This window comes from Hippocampus zosterae, chromosome 20 (assembly GCF_025434085.1).
Source record: "Hippocampus zosterae strain Florida chromosome 20, ASM2543408v3, whole genome shotgun sequence".
Classification (NCBI taxonomy): domain Eukaryota; kingdom Metazoa; phylum Chordata; class Actinopteri; order Syngnathiformes; family Syngnathidae; genus Hippocampus; species Hippocampus zosterae.
In genome coordinates this window covers 10779118-10794578 of record NC_067470.1, presented here as the reverse complement: position 1 = coordinate 10794578, position 15461 = coordinate 10779118, and the positions used below count along the sequence as shown (strand labels likewise).

Below are 15461 nucleotides of genomic sequence, written 5' to 3'. Positions count from 1 at the left end.
AAAAAGCGGAAACTCGCAGCCACGCTCGGCATTCCCGTCTCATTGCCAGCCTGATCAAAAATGGATTTGCCGTCATCGTTCATTCTCGGGGATTGCGTGAAAGAGCCTCATCGGATCCACGCGAATGAGAAGCGAATGTGGCCCGCTTCAGTCTTCCTCATCCTTGAGCTTTTCCTCAACGATGAAGTCAACCTTTCCCCAAATCTGCAAGAAGAGACAAAACGACAAAGGGGTCTTGATGCGTCCAGATGGATCGAACAAAGCAAACGCCAACGCTGATGGAAGAATCACATCATTGGCATTCACCTCTTCTCAAAGTGAAAGGAAAGACTCTCTCCCTCTCCTTTAAAAGCCTGCATATAGGGGCCTGAAGTTCAATACGGACATTTCTGACTTTGCGTCAGGAGTGCGGCACCGCGGTGCGCTAAAATAGGCCAGGCAGCCCCGAGTCCGACGGGAAGACATGGTGCGTTGTTCAGAGAAAGAAGTAGAGGCAGAGAAGGTCCCCAATGAATCCCACAGAGCCCAGAGAAGGCAAGCGCGCTCTCTTTATTTGCTCCAAGTTTCAGAATGACCATCGAGTTGATGCTAATTCCCGTTAGCTCGTCTTTTGCATTCTACATGAGCGTCACGCGAGCAAAAGCATGCGGCTGCTTTGAAAATGTCTGTGTTTCACAATACAATCTTTGTTGCGTTTTCGAGTACACTCCGAATGGGAGGGACAAATGGACAGCTGGAGGCAAGCAAGCCTCTTTTTGGGGAGACCTCGCAAGAAAGTAAGACGAGGCGCTCAGCGATACTTTGTTTCATCAAATGATGGATTTGTTGCATTTGTTCAATAAAACTGTGGAGCATAATAGTTGTCAGCGGTCTGCTGCTTGAAATCATACTGCCGCGAAGGATTCCGGATGATGTGTTTGTTGAGCCAAGAGTATGGGAAGTGCCAGAGAACAAAAGGAAGCAGAGGGCCCTGCGTGTCAAGCACTTGACGCAAAGCGTGTTTTTTTTTCTTTGTTTTTACCTCGCACAGATTGGCACTGGACATCACGGCCACCAGGGTGCGCTTTCCGGTTATTTGCGGGATGAAGGATTCCTTCCAGTTGAAAGAGGCTTGAGGTTGGAGGATGCTGAAAGGCACACCCATGCGCACGTGAAGACACAGGCGCACCCCGACGGCAGCCCGGCAGCGGACGCGCATACTTGTAGAAGCGTTTCCTGTTGGTCATGGTTCGGGGGCCCTCTATGGCCAAGGTGACGTTGTAGAGAGGGAAGGTGAAGGTGTTGACGAAGGAGACGTTGACAAACATGTCCTGTCCGACCGCTTGAATGCCACTGACCTGTGGGGCCGCAAAAGCACCGGCGTCAGCTTCCCGTCGCGCTCGACCTGTCGCGCCGCACCGTGTCGGGAAGGCCCACTACCGTGAGCTGGAGGTTGGGGGCCTGCAGGTAGACCACCTTCATGGCGTTCAGGTACGCAGTGTCGCCGTGACCCGCCAGCGTGAAGCACAGGAAGCGCTGGAAGCCCAAGTTCTTCAGGTAATCCTGAGCCCTGATCTTCACCACCACACGCTCGGCTGCAAGCCAGTCACTCAACTTGAGCTTTCCGATCTCATCTCATCTAAACGGGCGACTCACTCTTATTGGGTGGCATGGTGATCTCCACGGCCTCAGATGTGAAGCGATTGGACAGCACGCCCGTGTAGAAGATAACGGCGCACGTCACCAGCGCTTTGACCGTTTGGGCCGTGTCGCTCTTGCTCTGGAACTCCACCACCAGGTCCACGTCCTTGCCCAGCAACACCTGAGCCTCAGGACACAAATGAAGGGCTTTGCTTTAAAAAACAAAAAACAAAACATCGGCTGGCTTGGCTTCGCACTCCGGCCGACTCCTTTTAAAAGATCCTCCGGCCACGGACCATCCAATAAAGAAGTCGACAAGATGACTCCTGACGGCCAGCTGACGTCGTTGCAGCGTGTTCCGGAGCGTTTGTCATTAAGATATTTCCCACGCTCAAAGTGGGTGCTTCACGCGACTCCACCTCACACGCGGCGCGGGCGGAGAGCGATCGCGCCGCACCGGCAAAAGTCGGACGCGCCGAGCGCCGAAAGGAAGACGCGAGGACACGTGAAGACGAGAAACACCAAGAAAATCGAAGGCCAGATGAGGACAGATACAAATGACCCGTGGCCATCTCGAGAGAGAGAGAGAGAGAGAGAGAGAGAGAGAGAGGGTCGTGTCAAGACACAAGGACAGCTAGTGTGACACGTGGAGGCATGAGGACGGACACCTCTTGAGTGGAAAGCGAGCAGGTGATCTGAGAATCTGCTTGGCCTGCTCCAGCGTCATCCCTCTCCAGACCGAAGCCCTGTGCTGCCACCATTGCCTTGGCCTCGTCGGGACTTCCTACACACACATTGGCGCGTACATTTGAGTTGGGCCGGGGGAGGTGGCAGCGGTCGGAATGGAGATGCCGTCACCTTCGGGGTGCTTGTACGTGAACGTGACCTCGTCCGGGGTGTCCGCCAGGATGTGCTTGGTGAAGAGTCCCTTTCCCACCAGCGTCTTGTCCACGTAGACCGAGATCACATTGCCGTATTTGTCCCGCGTCAAGTAGTGGACGTCGCTGTTCACCTGCGGGTTTTTATAGCACATTGGCTGACGTTAGCCACCGGAAGACACGGGAAGCGGTGCGCCCAGGCTCGCCGGCTGACCTCAGCGAAAATGAAGGGAGCGTCGTAGGAGTGGCCCACCTGACCCTCCTTGATGGCGAGCACCGAGGCGGGGCCACAGCGGTAGAGGCCTGCACGGGTGGGAGGACGTCACCGCTAAGGAAGACTCCGCTATTCAGCTTGCACTTTGAAGCAAGCGCCTAGTTGCTGTTGTGAAAACCCGGAAGGTCCCGTGGCGTGCAGTCAACCGGTCACAAGTCCAGTCGTACAACATTGCCTATTTTGGCGCAGGTGCTCCAGTTTGTGTTTGAAACTGTTGAGTGAACGTAGCTCAGCTGTCACTCTGCGTCTTCTCTTGTGACGGCGGACGCCAGACATGCTCGCCTTTCATATCCTTTCATTCATTCTTTCATTCATTCATTCATTCATTCATCTTCCAAGCCGCTTGATCCTCACTAGGGTCGCGGGGGGTGCTGCAGCTTATCCTAGCTGTCTTCGGGCAGGAGGCGGGGGACACCCTGAATCAGTTGCCAGCCAATCACAGGGCACACAGAAACGAACAACCATTCACACTCACACTCACACGTAGGGACAATTTAGAGTGTTCAATCAGCCTGCCACGCATGTTTTTGGAATGTGGAAGGAAACCGGAGCAACCAGAGAAAACCCACGCAGGAGAACATGCAAACTCCACACAGGGAGGCCGGAGCTGGAATCGAACCTCTGCACTGTGAAGCCGACGTGCTAACCACTGGACTACCGGGCCGCCCGCCTTTCATATCCTTTGAGTTCAAAGGTCTTTTTTTGCCATTTGACAACTTTGCGTTCTGGTCGGATTTGACTGGAGGACACCAAATAGGACTCATTAAAAAGGGCCCGGCTATCTCCAAAGGGCAGACTTCTCAACGTGGACGGCCAAGACGCGACTAATCGCGTGCCGCAGACTGACTGCGGCACGCGACCTGAGCGCGGGAGCCGCCGTTGTGCTCCGGTGACCCCAGGCGCAACCCCCACGTACCGTCGCTGGTCTCCTGCGGGGTGGCGTCCACCACCTGCCAGCCGCTCAGTCGTGGGGGCAGGTCGGGGCGCTTCATGTAGACCTCGTTCCAGCAGTGGTAGTTCCTGCGCGGACACCTTGACTGTCAGGACCACAAACACGCGGACGCAAAGCACGGACGACATCCGGAGCGGGTCCGTTTGCCATTTTGGACGCGGCGGCGTTGACGGCCACCGATCGGCCGAACGCTCGGTCCTTATCTTGAGAGATGGGCTTTTCAGGAATCAAAGTGTCTCCCGATGAGGTATCTCGTCATCGCCGACGGTCGCTCCTCTTTGCGACATCCGTGGGGACGGCGAGTGAGTGCGTGTGTGGGGACTCACCAGATGGAGTCCTGCGTGTTTCGCTCGTCCGCGGATCCGTCCGACTTGAAGACGAGTTCGATCTTCAAGTTGCCGTTGTTGTCGTGAGCCGAGTTGAAGTTGGAGATGACTCTGGCCGGGATGCCCAGGCAGCGCAGGACTGCCAAAAGAACAGCCATTGTCACCACCGCGGCGGCGGTCGCCCGAGCCGTGACGACAGATTTTGACCCCGACCGTCAACTGCGGATGAGATCTTGACCGAATGAAATCATGGCCGGCGGAAAAACCACGACGTACAGGGACGTGGAAGTCCTCTATCAGGACTTCAATTTTCACTTTGGCCTCGAGTCCATTTGACCGTCTGTGCTTTTTGACCTTGGCATACCGACGCAAAGTCGAGACCTTGAATGAGCGCTTCTACTTTTGCCCATACGTCATCCTTTCGACGCCGCTTTGTGCACGAGAGGTGTGAGTGCGCGCGCCCCCTCTTACAGGTGTTGAAGACTCCGGCAAACACCCAGCACTGGCCGTAGCGCACGGGGCTGCCCGTGTTGGCGTACTGCAGCAGGATATTCACGCTGCCCGTCCACAGGGTGGGCGCCGTGCCCCCGGAAAAGTTCTCGCTCCAGTTGCCCACCAGGACGCCGTCTTCGTCCTGGGAGTTAATCTGCGGAGGGGAAGGCGGGCAGCGCGGTGTTGGGAGAGAGTGAGTGAGAGACTGGACACCTCGAATGCGTTGGAGACTGAGACGCAGCCGGCGACGGACAGGGTGAGGAATAAGATCAGACGCGGCAATGGATTTGACGGACATAGAATGCGCCGCTGGGAGGACGCTGGAAACCGGAGCCGCCGCCTCGCAGGCAAAGAGGAAGACTGAGCGGGAGATTTCCTGGAAGACTCCCCGCAGCCGCGGTGACGGCCAAAAAGGCCGGAGGACAGGAGCGAATGGGAGAGGAGCCTTGCGTGCGGCCACGCCGCAACGGGCTCAGGAGAAGTCGGGACGCCAAAGAAGCCGTCCCGGTCGGGCAGCAAGGAGAGAAGCTCACCACGGCCGAACCTTTCCGGACCATTTTAATGGCGTCGCCGCGGTTTCTGATGGGCATGCGGGATGCGTCCAGGATGTAAATGCAGGCGTCCAAGATGCCTCGATCAAACTGCGAAAGGATGTGTGCCGGATGTTATCCGTTGGCCAGCAAGCCCGTCGGCTGGCGCCGGAACGCACCTGTCCGAATACCCAGTCGCGACTGAGTAAGGTCTCTTTGGAGCCCATGTAGATGGCGCCCACGTCGCCGAGAACGTACTCCTGCCGTCCTTCGTCGTCCGGATAGTACACGGAGTCCTCTGCGGGCCGGCACGGAAAACCTCACGCACCCATCTGAGGGAGGAGGCGCGCGGTGGGCGGGCAAACGATTTCACCCACCGCTATTCCAGCAGTTGAAGAGAATGTAACAGTCGGTGTCCGGGTCCCTCTTGGTGCGCTGCAGCCCTTTTGCGGTCACGATGGTGACGTACATGCGGAACTTGCCCACGATGGCGTCGGCCTGCGGTGTGATTCCCAACAGCAGCCACGAGCCCTGGGACTCCACGATCCGACCTGGCCAGCGACCCCTGCGCCGCGTGCCGAAGGTGGCCTCCTCCAGGGTGCGTCGACGGACCGAGGCCCTGGAACCTGAGGACGGAGGAGCTCATTCCTCCACTTCCCACCCGAGTCTCAAGTCGGCTCGGAAACGGGCTCGGACGCACCGATCAGGAACTCCAGCTTGAACTTGTCCCTGGGGGTGACGGGTCGGGAAAAGGTGACGCGCAGGACAAACTCTTGCCCCCGGCGGATCACCAGGTGCTCGGTGTCGTAGGCCTGTGTGCGGTGCTTGGGCATGTTGATGTCCCTGCACGTGTTGACTTCCACCACCCTGAGCGACTCGCGCCAGCCTCTGGGATCGGGGTCGTCGTCAAACACTTTGTCGTCCTCGTGGAAAGCTTCGAATAGCGGGAAATCGTCTTCGTCGTTGCCCAGGTTGCTGGTGGACGGCTGCGGTGACATTTGGCTTTCCGTTACGACGTGCCACGCCACTGCAAATCGTCGGATTTGAAACGCCCGGCCGGCTTTTGCGGCCGCTGTCTCGCACTCACCGCCTCGTTGTAGCGCCCCGTTGTGTCCATGGTGGCCGCGGCTGGATCGCGAGCTGAGCAAAACAAACAAAAGCGACAGCGCAGAAAGAACAAACACGTGAGATGGAAAGCGCCACGCTGTATCCTGCTCTCCCTTTTTTCGAATCCTAGCTGGCTCAGAGCAAGCCTGAGGCGGGCTCCGCCCCGGACTGGGCGCCTCGTTGACAATCAATGGCTCGGGGAACGTGCAGGCAAGCCAGCGACAACCCGTCGGTTGCCGGCTTCGGTCATGTTCGCGAGAGGGTGGTTGCCAAAAGCTTTTCCAAGGTTGAGGTGAGAGGCTTGCCAAGTGTCCCGCGTGGGGATTCGCCACCAGACCAAGACTCGGTCGGGCTGCAGATTTGCCGTTGAGAGGTTGACATCTGGGCAATTTGAACTTCAACACCGTCTCGAAACGATGAGTCGACGGTCACGTGACTTGTCCGTGACCTCCGCTCGTACCGATTGGAATGAAAAGCTTCCCAGAAGAGCTACGCTTCCCGTTTGGAGAGGCGTCACGTTTAGCCGGCAAATAAGAGGCCCGGGCGTGTGAGCGCGTGTCTTACCTGCGTGTTGGAGGCAGCGTTGTGACCACGACACGCGGAGCCTCCGTTAAGTAGCCGACTGACTTCCTCTTTGTCGCGCCTCGGGAGGCGGCGAGCGAAGCATTCCTTTTGCCCAAAACCAAACTCTCATTTCCTCTGACCTCAAAGGTCATCGTGACACGCCGCCGCCGCGGAGGTCAAGTCGCCGACGTCCTGTTTTGCGACCAAGTGATGAGCAAGAGTGCAACTTGACTGAAGAAAGTGGAGCAAGGAAGTGGAAGGTCGCCCCAACACAAAAAACGAAAAACCTTTTGGATGCTCAGTCAGCACAGCAACAGTCACACACACACACACACACACACACGATGAAGATGTCAAGCATTTGCGCCATGCTGATGCCCAAAGTTGACAAAGTCAGGCCCACGACGACCCGCTCGCAGGTCACATCAGAGACGGATCACATTGTCCTTTGTGGACATGAAACATGAATTTCAGACAATAATGACACAATGTTAATTCTTGCTGCTCTTCTGGAATTTGCAAATGCTGGAAAGTCTAACTGGCATTCTTGAATTGTTTTTTTTTCTTTTTTGGGCGGCAAGGGGGGGATTGCAAGTTGTCCTTGCGCGCAGAGTCCTTTTGAGCCTTGACAAACTGGCAAACTGCGATCATGACGTCCCCACTTTCACATCTTGAACCGCTTCCCCCGACAAGGCCCGTGGAGGAAAAGTTGCTCGGGTTGGATTTGTGTTTTCTGTAGTCCGATGTGTCGGGTCCTATTGGATGTGGAAGCGCCCTCGCGAGCAGCTGCAGCTGTTGGGAGAGCGCGACCCCAAGAAAGACCTCTTGCTGTCGTGCCGCGTCCTTTTGCTCTTGCTTCTTCCTTTCGCGCCAGCAGAGGACGCCAGAGGACCCTTCAACCCCGGATGGCTTCCCCGGACGGCTTCAGCTACCTACTGCGACGTCCAATTTACGTCTATCGCCATGTTAATAATCATCTTGGTTGACGATAATCACGGCATACACCGCAGAGCGTCGTGTGTCATTTGCACGACGACGCCAAAAAGCAGGTGACATTTTTCTTTCTTTTCTGTTCTCTTTGACTTCGTTGGAGCAATCTGGATGATCGAGCAGAGGATAATCGCGACGCGCTGAAACGGGACTTTGAGCCGAAGGCGTAGCACCTCACCTCAACTGCTTTTCCGGCAGTACTTTCGGAACGGAGACAAATGGACGTCAAACTCGTGACGTCATTTCAGCGATCACGTGAGTGTGGCATCTTGGTGACGTTCAGGAAGGATTGTTTTTTTTTTGTTGCAGATGAAAAAAGTGAATGAAGGAGTTGTTCCTTTGACGAAGAGAAGAAGGAGGAGTCTCTCTCTCTCTCTCTCTCTCTCTCTCTCTCTTTCCCGCCACGGAGGAGGAGGAGCGTGTACGTGCGTGTGACTTTGCGGGCATGCGCGCCTCCTCTGCGGCGTTAGTCCGTGCGTGCGGGCCTGCGTGCGTGCGTGCCTACGTGCACGTCCACCGAGGATGGCGGGAACCCTCGCGCTCATGCTGGTGCTTCACTTTGGTGAGTTGCGGCCGCCGAAAGGACGTTTTTGAAACTCGCGTCGTCGTCCTCATTGACGGCAATTGTTCGTCTCGAACGACGGTTGTTCCGTTTGGAATTTATTTGCAGCCCCTCACCTTGCACTGCTGGCACGTGACTCGCGGCGGAAAGTGCACGGGTCCATTTCATTGTTTTCTTCTCCACCCCAAAATAGGCATTTATTCATTTGGTCTCGTGAGCTCCTTTGATTTCTGTCACGTGAGCGCGATCGGGTGCGCCAAAAAGGGGGATCCCCACCCCCTTGCCTTCTTCCTCCTGCTCGTCTTCATCTTGCTCCTCTTCCTCCTTTATTTGTGCCAAAGTGGCCTTTTGCGCGTGAGACTTAAATGTTCGTTTGCGCGCGCGCCTGAGCGTGTGTGTGTGTGTTTGCGTGTTTGTGTGTGTGTGTGTGTGTGAGAGAGAGAGCGCGCTCTTTCTCACAAACGTTGCGAACTCAACGCCGAGGCCTCGCTTTTTTCTGCAATAATACTCGCGTTTTGTTGTAGTGTCTTTAAAAAAATAAAATAAAAGAATCATGAAAAAAATTAGGCGAAAAAAATGATGTCATTTTTAGCCGTGCGCGCAGAATGCGTGCCGGGCGGGCTCCGTCTAATATGTGGACTGCACCAATCGTCTTCTTTTTTTCTTCTAATAGTTTTTTTTTCACGAAGCTCGTTGTAATTGTTGCATAAGAGCGATACGCGGAGGTGTGCGCGCGCGTGCAAAGGCTGAGCACGCTTTTCTTCTTCGGAAGCGCGCGCGAGCACCTCGGTCTTTCTGTTTCTTCCATCCCCTCATATTTTTTATCGCCTCCTTTATTGTTAGCATTATTCTTATGATGACCGAACTTAGCCAATTTTATTTAATCAATTCTTATTGTGATCCTCATCGTCGTGATTCCGACTCGTTCTGAAAACATTGATTTCGTGTGACAGACTTTGGTTTATTTTTTGGGGCTGCGGGGATTTCGTGGCAAGGAGACGAAATGGCAACGCGCGTTCGCTTTCTTTGCCTGTGTGTTTGCGTGCGCGCGCGGGGTGGGCGTGTCGAACGCACGCAATGCAGGAACGCGCTAGTTTGCGCGTGAGGCGCCCTGAAAGGAAAAGCCAAAGCCAACGAAAAAGAGAAAGCAAAGCAACGTGTGGCAAATACGACAATCAAAGTGCACAAACGAGACAACCCCACGCGGGGACATTTTTTCGTTTTTGAAAGAGAAACGACCCCCCCCCCCCACAAAAAAAAAACCGAATGCTGCAGCATGACGTCCAGTGACGTCTTCCGCTCCTCATTCATATTTTTGGGGAGGGGAACAAAATCCCCTCGCTCTCTCCGTTGAAGATTGTTGTGTTTATTATTTTACTTTAAATGTTTTGTTAAGCGCTTTGTTACAGCTGCCGCTGCTGTGAAAGCGCTATATAAATCAGCATGTATTGTATTGTAAGATTGTCCAGTGGTGGCCGCGCTTTCAATTTGACCAAGGCTCAGCTTCTTTTGAAGCATTTCGATTCACGGGCGAGATGATTGGAATGAAATCACAAGGCCTCAAGTGTTGGAATGTCGCCAAGGCTCCAAGAAGGTTCCGGTGCGAACTGAAAGCTGGACGGGCCGCAAATGTCAGGCCCGCGTGCCGCGTCGCCACTTCCGCATTGAACCTGCAGCCAAGTGTCTCGACCCCCCCCCCCCCAAAAAAAAATCAATCACTCAAAATCAGAAGACCTGGGATTCGGCCCTCGAAGCACCAAGGTGTTTGCTGGCTTGTTGTCGAAAAGGAAAAGGAAGGGATTCCCCGAATACGGGCGGCGGGAAAATAGGCCCCCCGAGCGGTTGTCGTCGTTGGTCGGGACGAGTAGGGGTGTGGAGGCCCTTTTTGTCTTTCATGGTTTTCCGGCCACGTGTGACCGACCGTCGGGATCGAGAGACGCACCGGCATCGGGCGACGTGCGGTCTCGACGTCGTCGACGCAACTCGGTCTCACGCCGGCGCCGTTGTTGTGCTCTCGCCCGGCCTCAGGTTGGCTGCCGCAGTCGGCGCTGGTGAGCTCCGCCCGCTGTGACGCCGTCTTCAAAGGCTTTTCCGACTGTTTGCTGCAGCTGGGGGACAACATGGCCAACTACCCCGCCGACCTCGACGACCAGCAGAACCTGCACAAGATCTGCACGTAAGAGTCCCGCGCGGGGCAGCCGCGCCAGCGCCGAGCACGCCTTCTCAGCGATTCATCTGGCCGAGCGCTTTTCCAACGATCGACAAATTGCGCTGGGGGAGCCCGCGCGTTGTTTTCCAAAGCGCGAGCGGGTAGTCGCAAATGTCTCCTTGTCAAAGGCAAAAGAAAAAAAGACCGTCCGTCCGCTTTCATGGGAATTGGGGAAATGTTCAGCGAGGTCATTTGAGGTCATCCGAGGTCAAAGCGGTCGCCAATCCGTCAGGCGCCAGCGAGTCCTTCATGGATCCGCAAGTGCGCCTCCAATGTCAGCATTTGGTTCCAAAGACACACATTTGATGGAAAGCGAGGATCGAAGCGCAAAGGTTGCATGTGCGAGCCATTGGCGAGAAACGTGTAGGCGAGCCCAGCGCCTTGTTTTGGGCATTTCACTCCCGCAAACCTCAGAGCTTTTTCTCGGTTGTGCCAACTCGTTCCACGGGAGCGTTGCCTCGTGCAAACGGGGGTGTGACGGTTGCTCCCGCGAAAGCCGCTAATCGGCCGTGGAGATGAGCTCCGCCCCCTGCGGCTTCAAAGGCCAAATGTTTGCGCGAGACACGCGTGGGGGCGGAGTTTTGTGTCCTCCGCCACACTTAAACACACTTTGATGAGGGCGACACGCCCACTCCAGATGGCGCAGGCACCCGCGCAATATGTCAGCTTGATCGCAGCAGGGGGCGTGGCGGGTGGAAGCGCTTAACACGCCTCCTCGCACATGCACACGCGCGCTAATTGGGAGCGTGAACGCGGCCGGGTCGGAGGGCAAGCGGCGATCGCGCGCCTCGTTGCTCTCACGTGGAGCTGCGGCCCTCTTTCCCCGGACAAAAAAAAAAAAAAAACGAGAAGGCCTTCTCAACAGTATGCAGACACACGTTCTGTGCTGTAGGGTTTCGGAGGGTCTAGTGTCAATCTTCCGAGAGCGTTGGGACAAAAGAAAAGATCGGACTTTGTTCCAAAAGGGCCACTCAAAAGGCAAACGTGTTCAAACAACGTTGAATGTGAAAAAGGTCCAAACGCTGAACCGTTGACACGCAACCCCGACAGACATTGCCCAAAAGGCCCTTCATCGCAAAACGACTTGACTTTTCTTGTCTTTCCCTTCTGATGCCTGGTGACATTGAGCCGCTTTTTGGTCGAAAACAGACAGGACGATGTTGCGTCGATGTGGCACTTGGAAGAACTTGATTCTTGCTCACGCTATTCCCACTTGAGTTTGGAAACACACACAAAAGAGCGCACCTCGCATGTGGAATGCATGTGACTTTTTGTTTTGCTTTTTACCCCTTGTGCTTGTTCCCCGACAGCTACTGGGATGACTTCCACTCGTGCGCCAGCACGGCGTTGTCCGACTGCCAGGAAGGCGCCAGCGACCTTTGGGAGAAACTCAAGAAAGAATCTCGCAGTCTGGATTTTCGCGGGAGTTTGTTTGAACTTTGCGGCGGGGGAAACGGCGCCCCCTCCGGGCGGGGCCCGGCAAGGGCCTTCCTGGTCCTGCTGCCCAGCCTGCTGACCTGGCTGCTGGCCCTTTAGGAGAGACGCCCACTCACCCGGAATCCCCCCCCAACCCCCCAAAAAGTGGAAAGCGGAGCCCCGCGTTTGCCCTCTGCCTTCTCGGCGCTTGGTCCAACCCCGCCACCCGTCATGACGCTTGGTGAAACTTCGAGGACATTCGGTTGAGACGTCGCAGGACTTTTTCAAAATGATGTCGTCGCTGAGCGGGCGCCGGGCGGGCACAACATTCCCGTCCCAAAAGCAGCAAATTGTCCCCCCCTGCAATATAGTTTTAGCAGCTAGCTTGCGAGCTAGCTTTTTCTCTCTCTCACTCCCTTCTTTGGCTGTGTTGGGAAGCCCACCCTGGTTTGTGGAAAGGCACTTCTGGGACCTTCCGCTGTTGCCAATTTGAAGCGCTTCAACATTCCAGCCAGTCAGCATTTGAATCTTTCACTCTTTTCATGTTTTGGCGCCATCATGTTTTGCACTTGAACATGGGTTAGCCCAAGTTCCAAGGTCTTTGCCCGCACCCGACTGCTCTGTAGAACAGCCATTTTTTGTTGTTTTTTTTTCAGTGGCCCTTGGTTGATGTCCAAAACAGCCAAAGTTTGTGGACACCCATGGGCTGGAAGTGAGTGATGCTGACTTGCGTGACACCGTGACACGTGTCACCTTCTCAGCCTTTTTAGGACATGAGCACAAACGTGGGCCTGGCGCTACGCCCATTCAGCGTAGAGCTGCGAATCCAAACCTTTGCGTTAACATGGGCTCAGGCTAACCAGAGTGGACTTGCGCCAACGAATGTCTTTGTGAATGAGTTTTCTCAATGCGGCTAAGTTGGGGTTCAACACTTTGTCGAGGATTTGCGTGGCTAACGGTCATCGGCTGCAGCTGAGTGTTGAACCGAGGAGGGCAACGTGTGACTTTTAGCACAGCTCTTGTCTTGCGTCAGCTCATGGTCCTTTGTGATGTCGATGCGGTGGATTTTCGCCGGATGAAGGTTTGAATTCTTCACATTTCCGCGTTTTAACCTTGTCCTATTTTAACGTTTAGGGTTCTTATGTTTTGGGTGCTAATACACTTTAACGTGTTGCACGTTAACATTTTTGTGTTTTCATGTTTAGTGTTTACGTTTTAGCATTCCAGCATTTTACCATTTACTGTTTTCAGAGTTTTGTTTTCACTTTTCATCGTTTTAACGTTTTAGCGTTTCAATGTTTTGCGTTCTAACATTTGAGCGCTTTTGCGTCCACGCCCATGTGCTTGCAGGTTCCTAATCTTTTAGCAAAGAGGTTTGAAGTTTTCTTTGTGCTGGTTTCCTGAATTTTTTTTTTTTTGGTACGTGAGTAGAAAGTTTAGCGTTACCGTTGTTACGTTTGTGATGGCGGCAAAAATAGAAAAACAAAAGAGCAATACCACCACGACATCATGGCCAGTATTGGTCTAGTCAATCGACTGATCAATAAGCATTCATCAAGACTGTTGTGCTCCAATAAATAACAAGTAATAATGTTGAATAATAATCACAATAATTATAATTACATATTCGTATCTCTGTTGGTTTCTGTTTGTTTGCTCGCAATTTTTACAAATCATTCCAAAAATCATCAAAATAATTTATAAGGATTTATGATGTTCTTCCGAGAAAGACAAAATAAGATTTATCATCGAGACTTTATTCCACTTATAATGAACATAGAAATTTCAGAAAAGAATATTTAGTGCAAAATAAAACACGACTGTTTGAAAGGAAGTCTGGGACGTCACTCCATCTGTCTGGTCTCTCTCTCTCTCTCTCTCTCTCTCTGTCTCTCGCTCTCTCTCTCTCTCTCTCTCCCTCTCTCTCGCGTGCTCGCGCCATCATTGCGTAAAAGGTGGCTGAAGATGAAGAGGTGCAGAATAAAGACGAGGAGGCCTCAGCTGCCCAAACGGCAAAAGTCCTCCGTGAGATTGCTGCGCGGCTCGCCCATTTGCAGACAATCGAGCATTGACAGTACGCCGAGCAGGCTGTGCATACCCGCGTGCTTTTTAGAATGCGGGAATTGGGGGGCGGGGGACATTTTTTTCAACAATCAGCCCACATTTCTTTTTATGAAAACGTTACACTAGAAATCGGTCCCAAAAAAGGAAATGATAAAAAAACAAATATATATACACACATATTTGATAGATAGATGGGTGGCTTGCAGGTGTATGATTTTTGGGATGCGCGTGTGTGAGCACAAAATCATTGGCGACACATAGTTCGCTGTTTTATTGACAGATGAGGTGAAGGCAAAATACTCAAATTGAAATCCGATTTGACAAAAAAAAGACAACAACCCAACAACAAACACATATTTTTTTAATGACTTTTGGGGACCACATGCGAACGTCTCGGAGGGAGCCGACTAATTCCTGGAAACGAGGCTGCTGAATAATTGAAGACGCAATTAAGGCCTGCAGAAGAAAGGCGCTCATGAAATATTAATGTGGAAAGTCCCGCGAGAGTTCTCCTGGCCTCAACCCACTCGCGACCACGCCCTGCAGGCGTCTGCTGCACTCGTTATGGCATTCCAAAGAACAAGAATTTCCTCACCTTGGAAAGCGTACGTTCGAGATGAATCGATTGATCTGAAATGCTGATGGAAAGAGTCAAAGGAAAATCATCACAATCGTACGTTTACAACCATTCTGGACAACAATGAGAGTCAGTGAGCACGGCACGAAAGGACACAAAATGATTTATTCTCAGAAAGAGCAACATGAACATGAATTTATTCAAAATATCAGCAAACGGCAACGAAGAAAAAAAGAACGAAAGAAAACAAAGACACTAAAAAGACACTCCAGCGATCTAAAAATGACACATTTTATTGACCTCACTTTTGGCAAATGTTAATACTTTCTTAATATTATTCTTTAATGTTTTATATTTAAAAATTGATGATTCCGTTTTTGAAACCATTTACCCGGCCTCTTTTTTTTATCCTCCAACACACGTACGCAAATTTACGAGAAATCCATTGTTCATATCACAAGTAGACGTGTCAGCGCGGGCGTGCCCCCCAGCACACACACACACACACACACACACACACACACATCGCCGATTAAAAGGGTTGGAAAAGAATTTCCTGATGATGAGGTTTGCCGCGCGATGATGACGCCAAGGCTGTGCGGCGGTGACCACTTCGAGGCAGTGTGGTGCACGCGTGCAAATAGAAAACAGAAGGTATCCGAGGGAAGAAGAAACAATTCCGTACGGAGCTGTGAGGTTAATGAGGTTAATTCTTTTGGCTACAGAGGAGTAAGACAATGCCGATTCTATTATCTGTGTGTAAGTTGCTGCTGTTTTTCTACATTGATGTTGAGGCAATTAAGAACAGGCGCTGGTTATATTCGCTTAGCATGTGTTAGCCGTAATCTAGCAGTGACCTGCAATGTTTGAGCCCCAACTCACAAGGTCACCAGGCATGCT

General features: G+C 53.0%; 3 protein-coding genes across 4 annotated transcripts in view; 2 read left to right on the top strand and 1 right to left on the bottom strand.

Moving 5' to 3' along the window:
* LOC127593093 (LYR motif-containing protein 4) overlaps positions 1 to 15461 on the top strand; it is a 29314-nt gene that overhangs the window by 332 nt on the left and 13521 nt on the right. Inside the window, exon 1 of one of the 2 annotated variants that reach the window (XM_052054322.1) lies at positions 14745 to 14749. The exons of the other annotated variant lie outside the window; for it this stretch is intronic. Within the exon in view, the coding sequence (XP_051910282.1) occupies positions 14746 to 14749 (4 nt within the window). The 5' untranslated portion in view covers position 14745. Of the gene's footprint in view, positions 1 to 14744; positions 14750 to 15461 lie in introns of those variants that run through there. 2 annotated transcript variants of the gene reach the window in all.
* LOC127593059 (coagulation factor XIII A chain-like) lies at positions 23 to 6894 on the bottom strand. The gene is made up of 17 exons (XM_052054264.1): positions 6744 to 6894; positions 6160 to 6212; positions 5773 to 6058; positions 5450 to 5698; positions 5252 to 5370; positions 5076 to 5183; positions 4522 to 4696; positions 4051 to 4189; positions 3689 to 3792; positions 2713 to 2801; positions 2479 to 2632; positions 2289 to 2404; positions 1636 to 1807; positions 1420 to 1574; positions 1201 to 1337; positions 1022 to 1127; positions 23 to 204 (listed from the first exon to the last, which is right to left on the bottom strand). Exons 2-17 carry the CDS (start codon positions 6187 to 6189, stop codon positions 148 to 150), a joined length of 2196 nt encoding a protein of 731 aa, XP_051910224.1. The 5' UTR covers positions 6190 to 6212; positions 6744 to 6894; the 3' UTR covers positions 23 to 147.
* On the top strand, positions 8147 to 13325 carry nrn1a (neuritin 1a). Its single transcript, XM_052054320.1, has 3 exons — positions 8147 to 8295; positions 10324 to 10471; positions 11815 to 13325. Exons 1-3 carry the CDS (start codon positions 8256 to 8258, stop codon positions 12038 to 12040), a joined length of 414 nt encoding a protein of 137 aa, XP_051910280.1. The 5' UTR covers positions 8147 to 8255; the 3' UTR covers positions 12041 to 13325.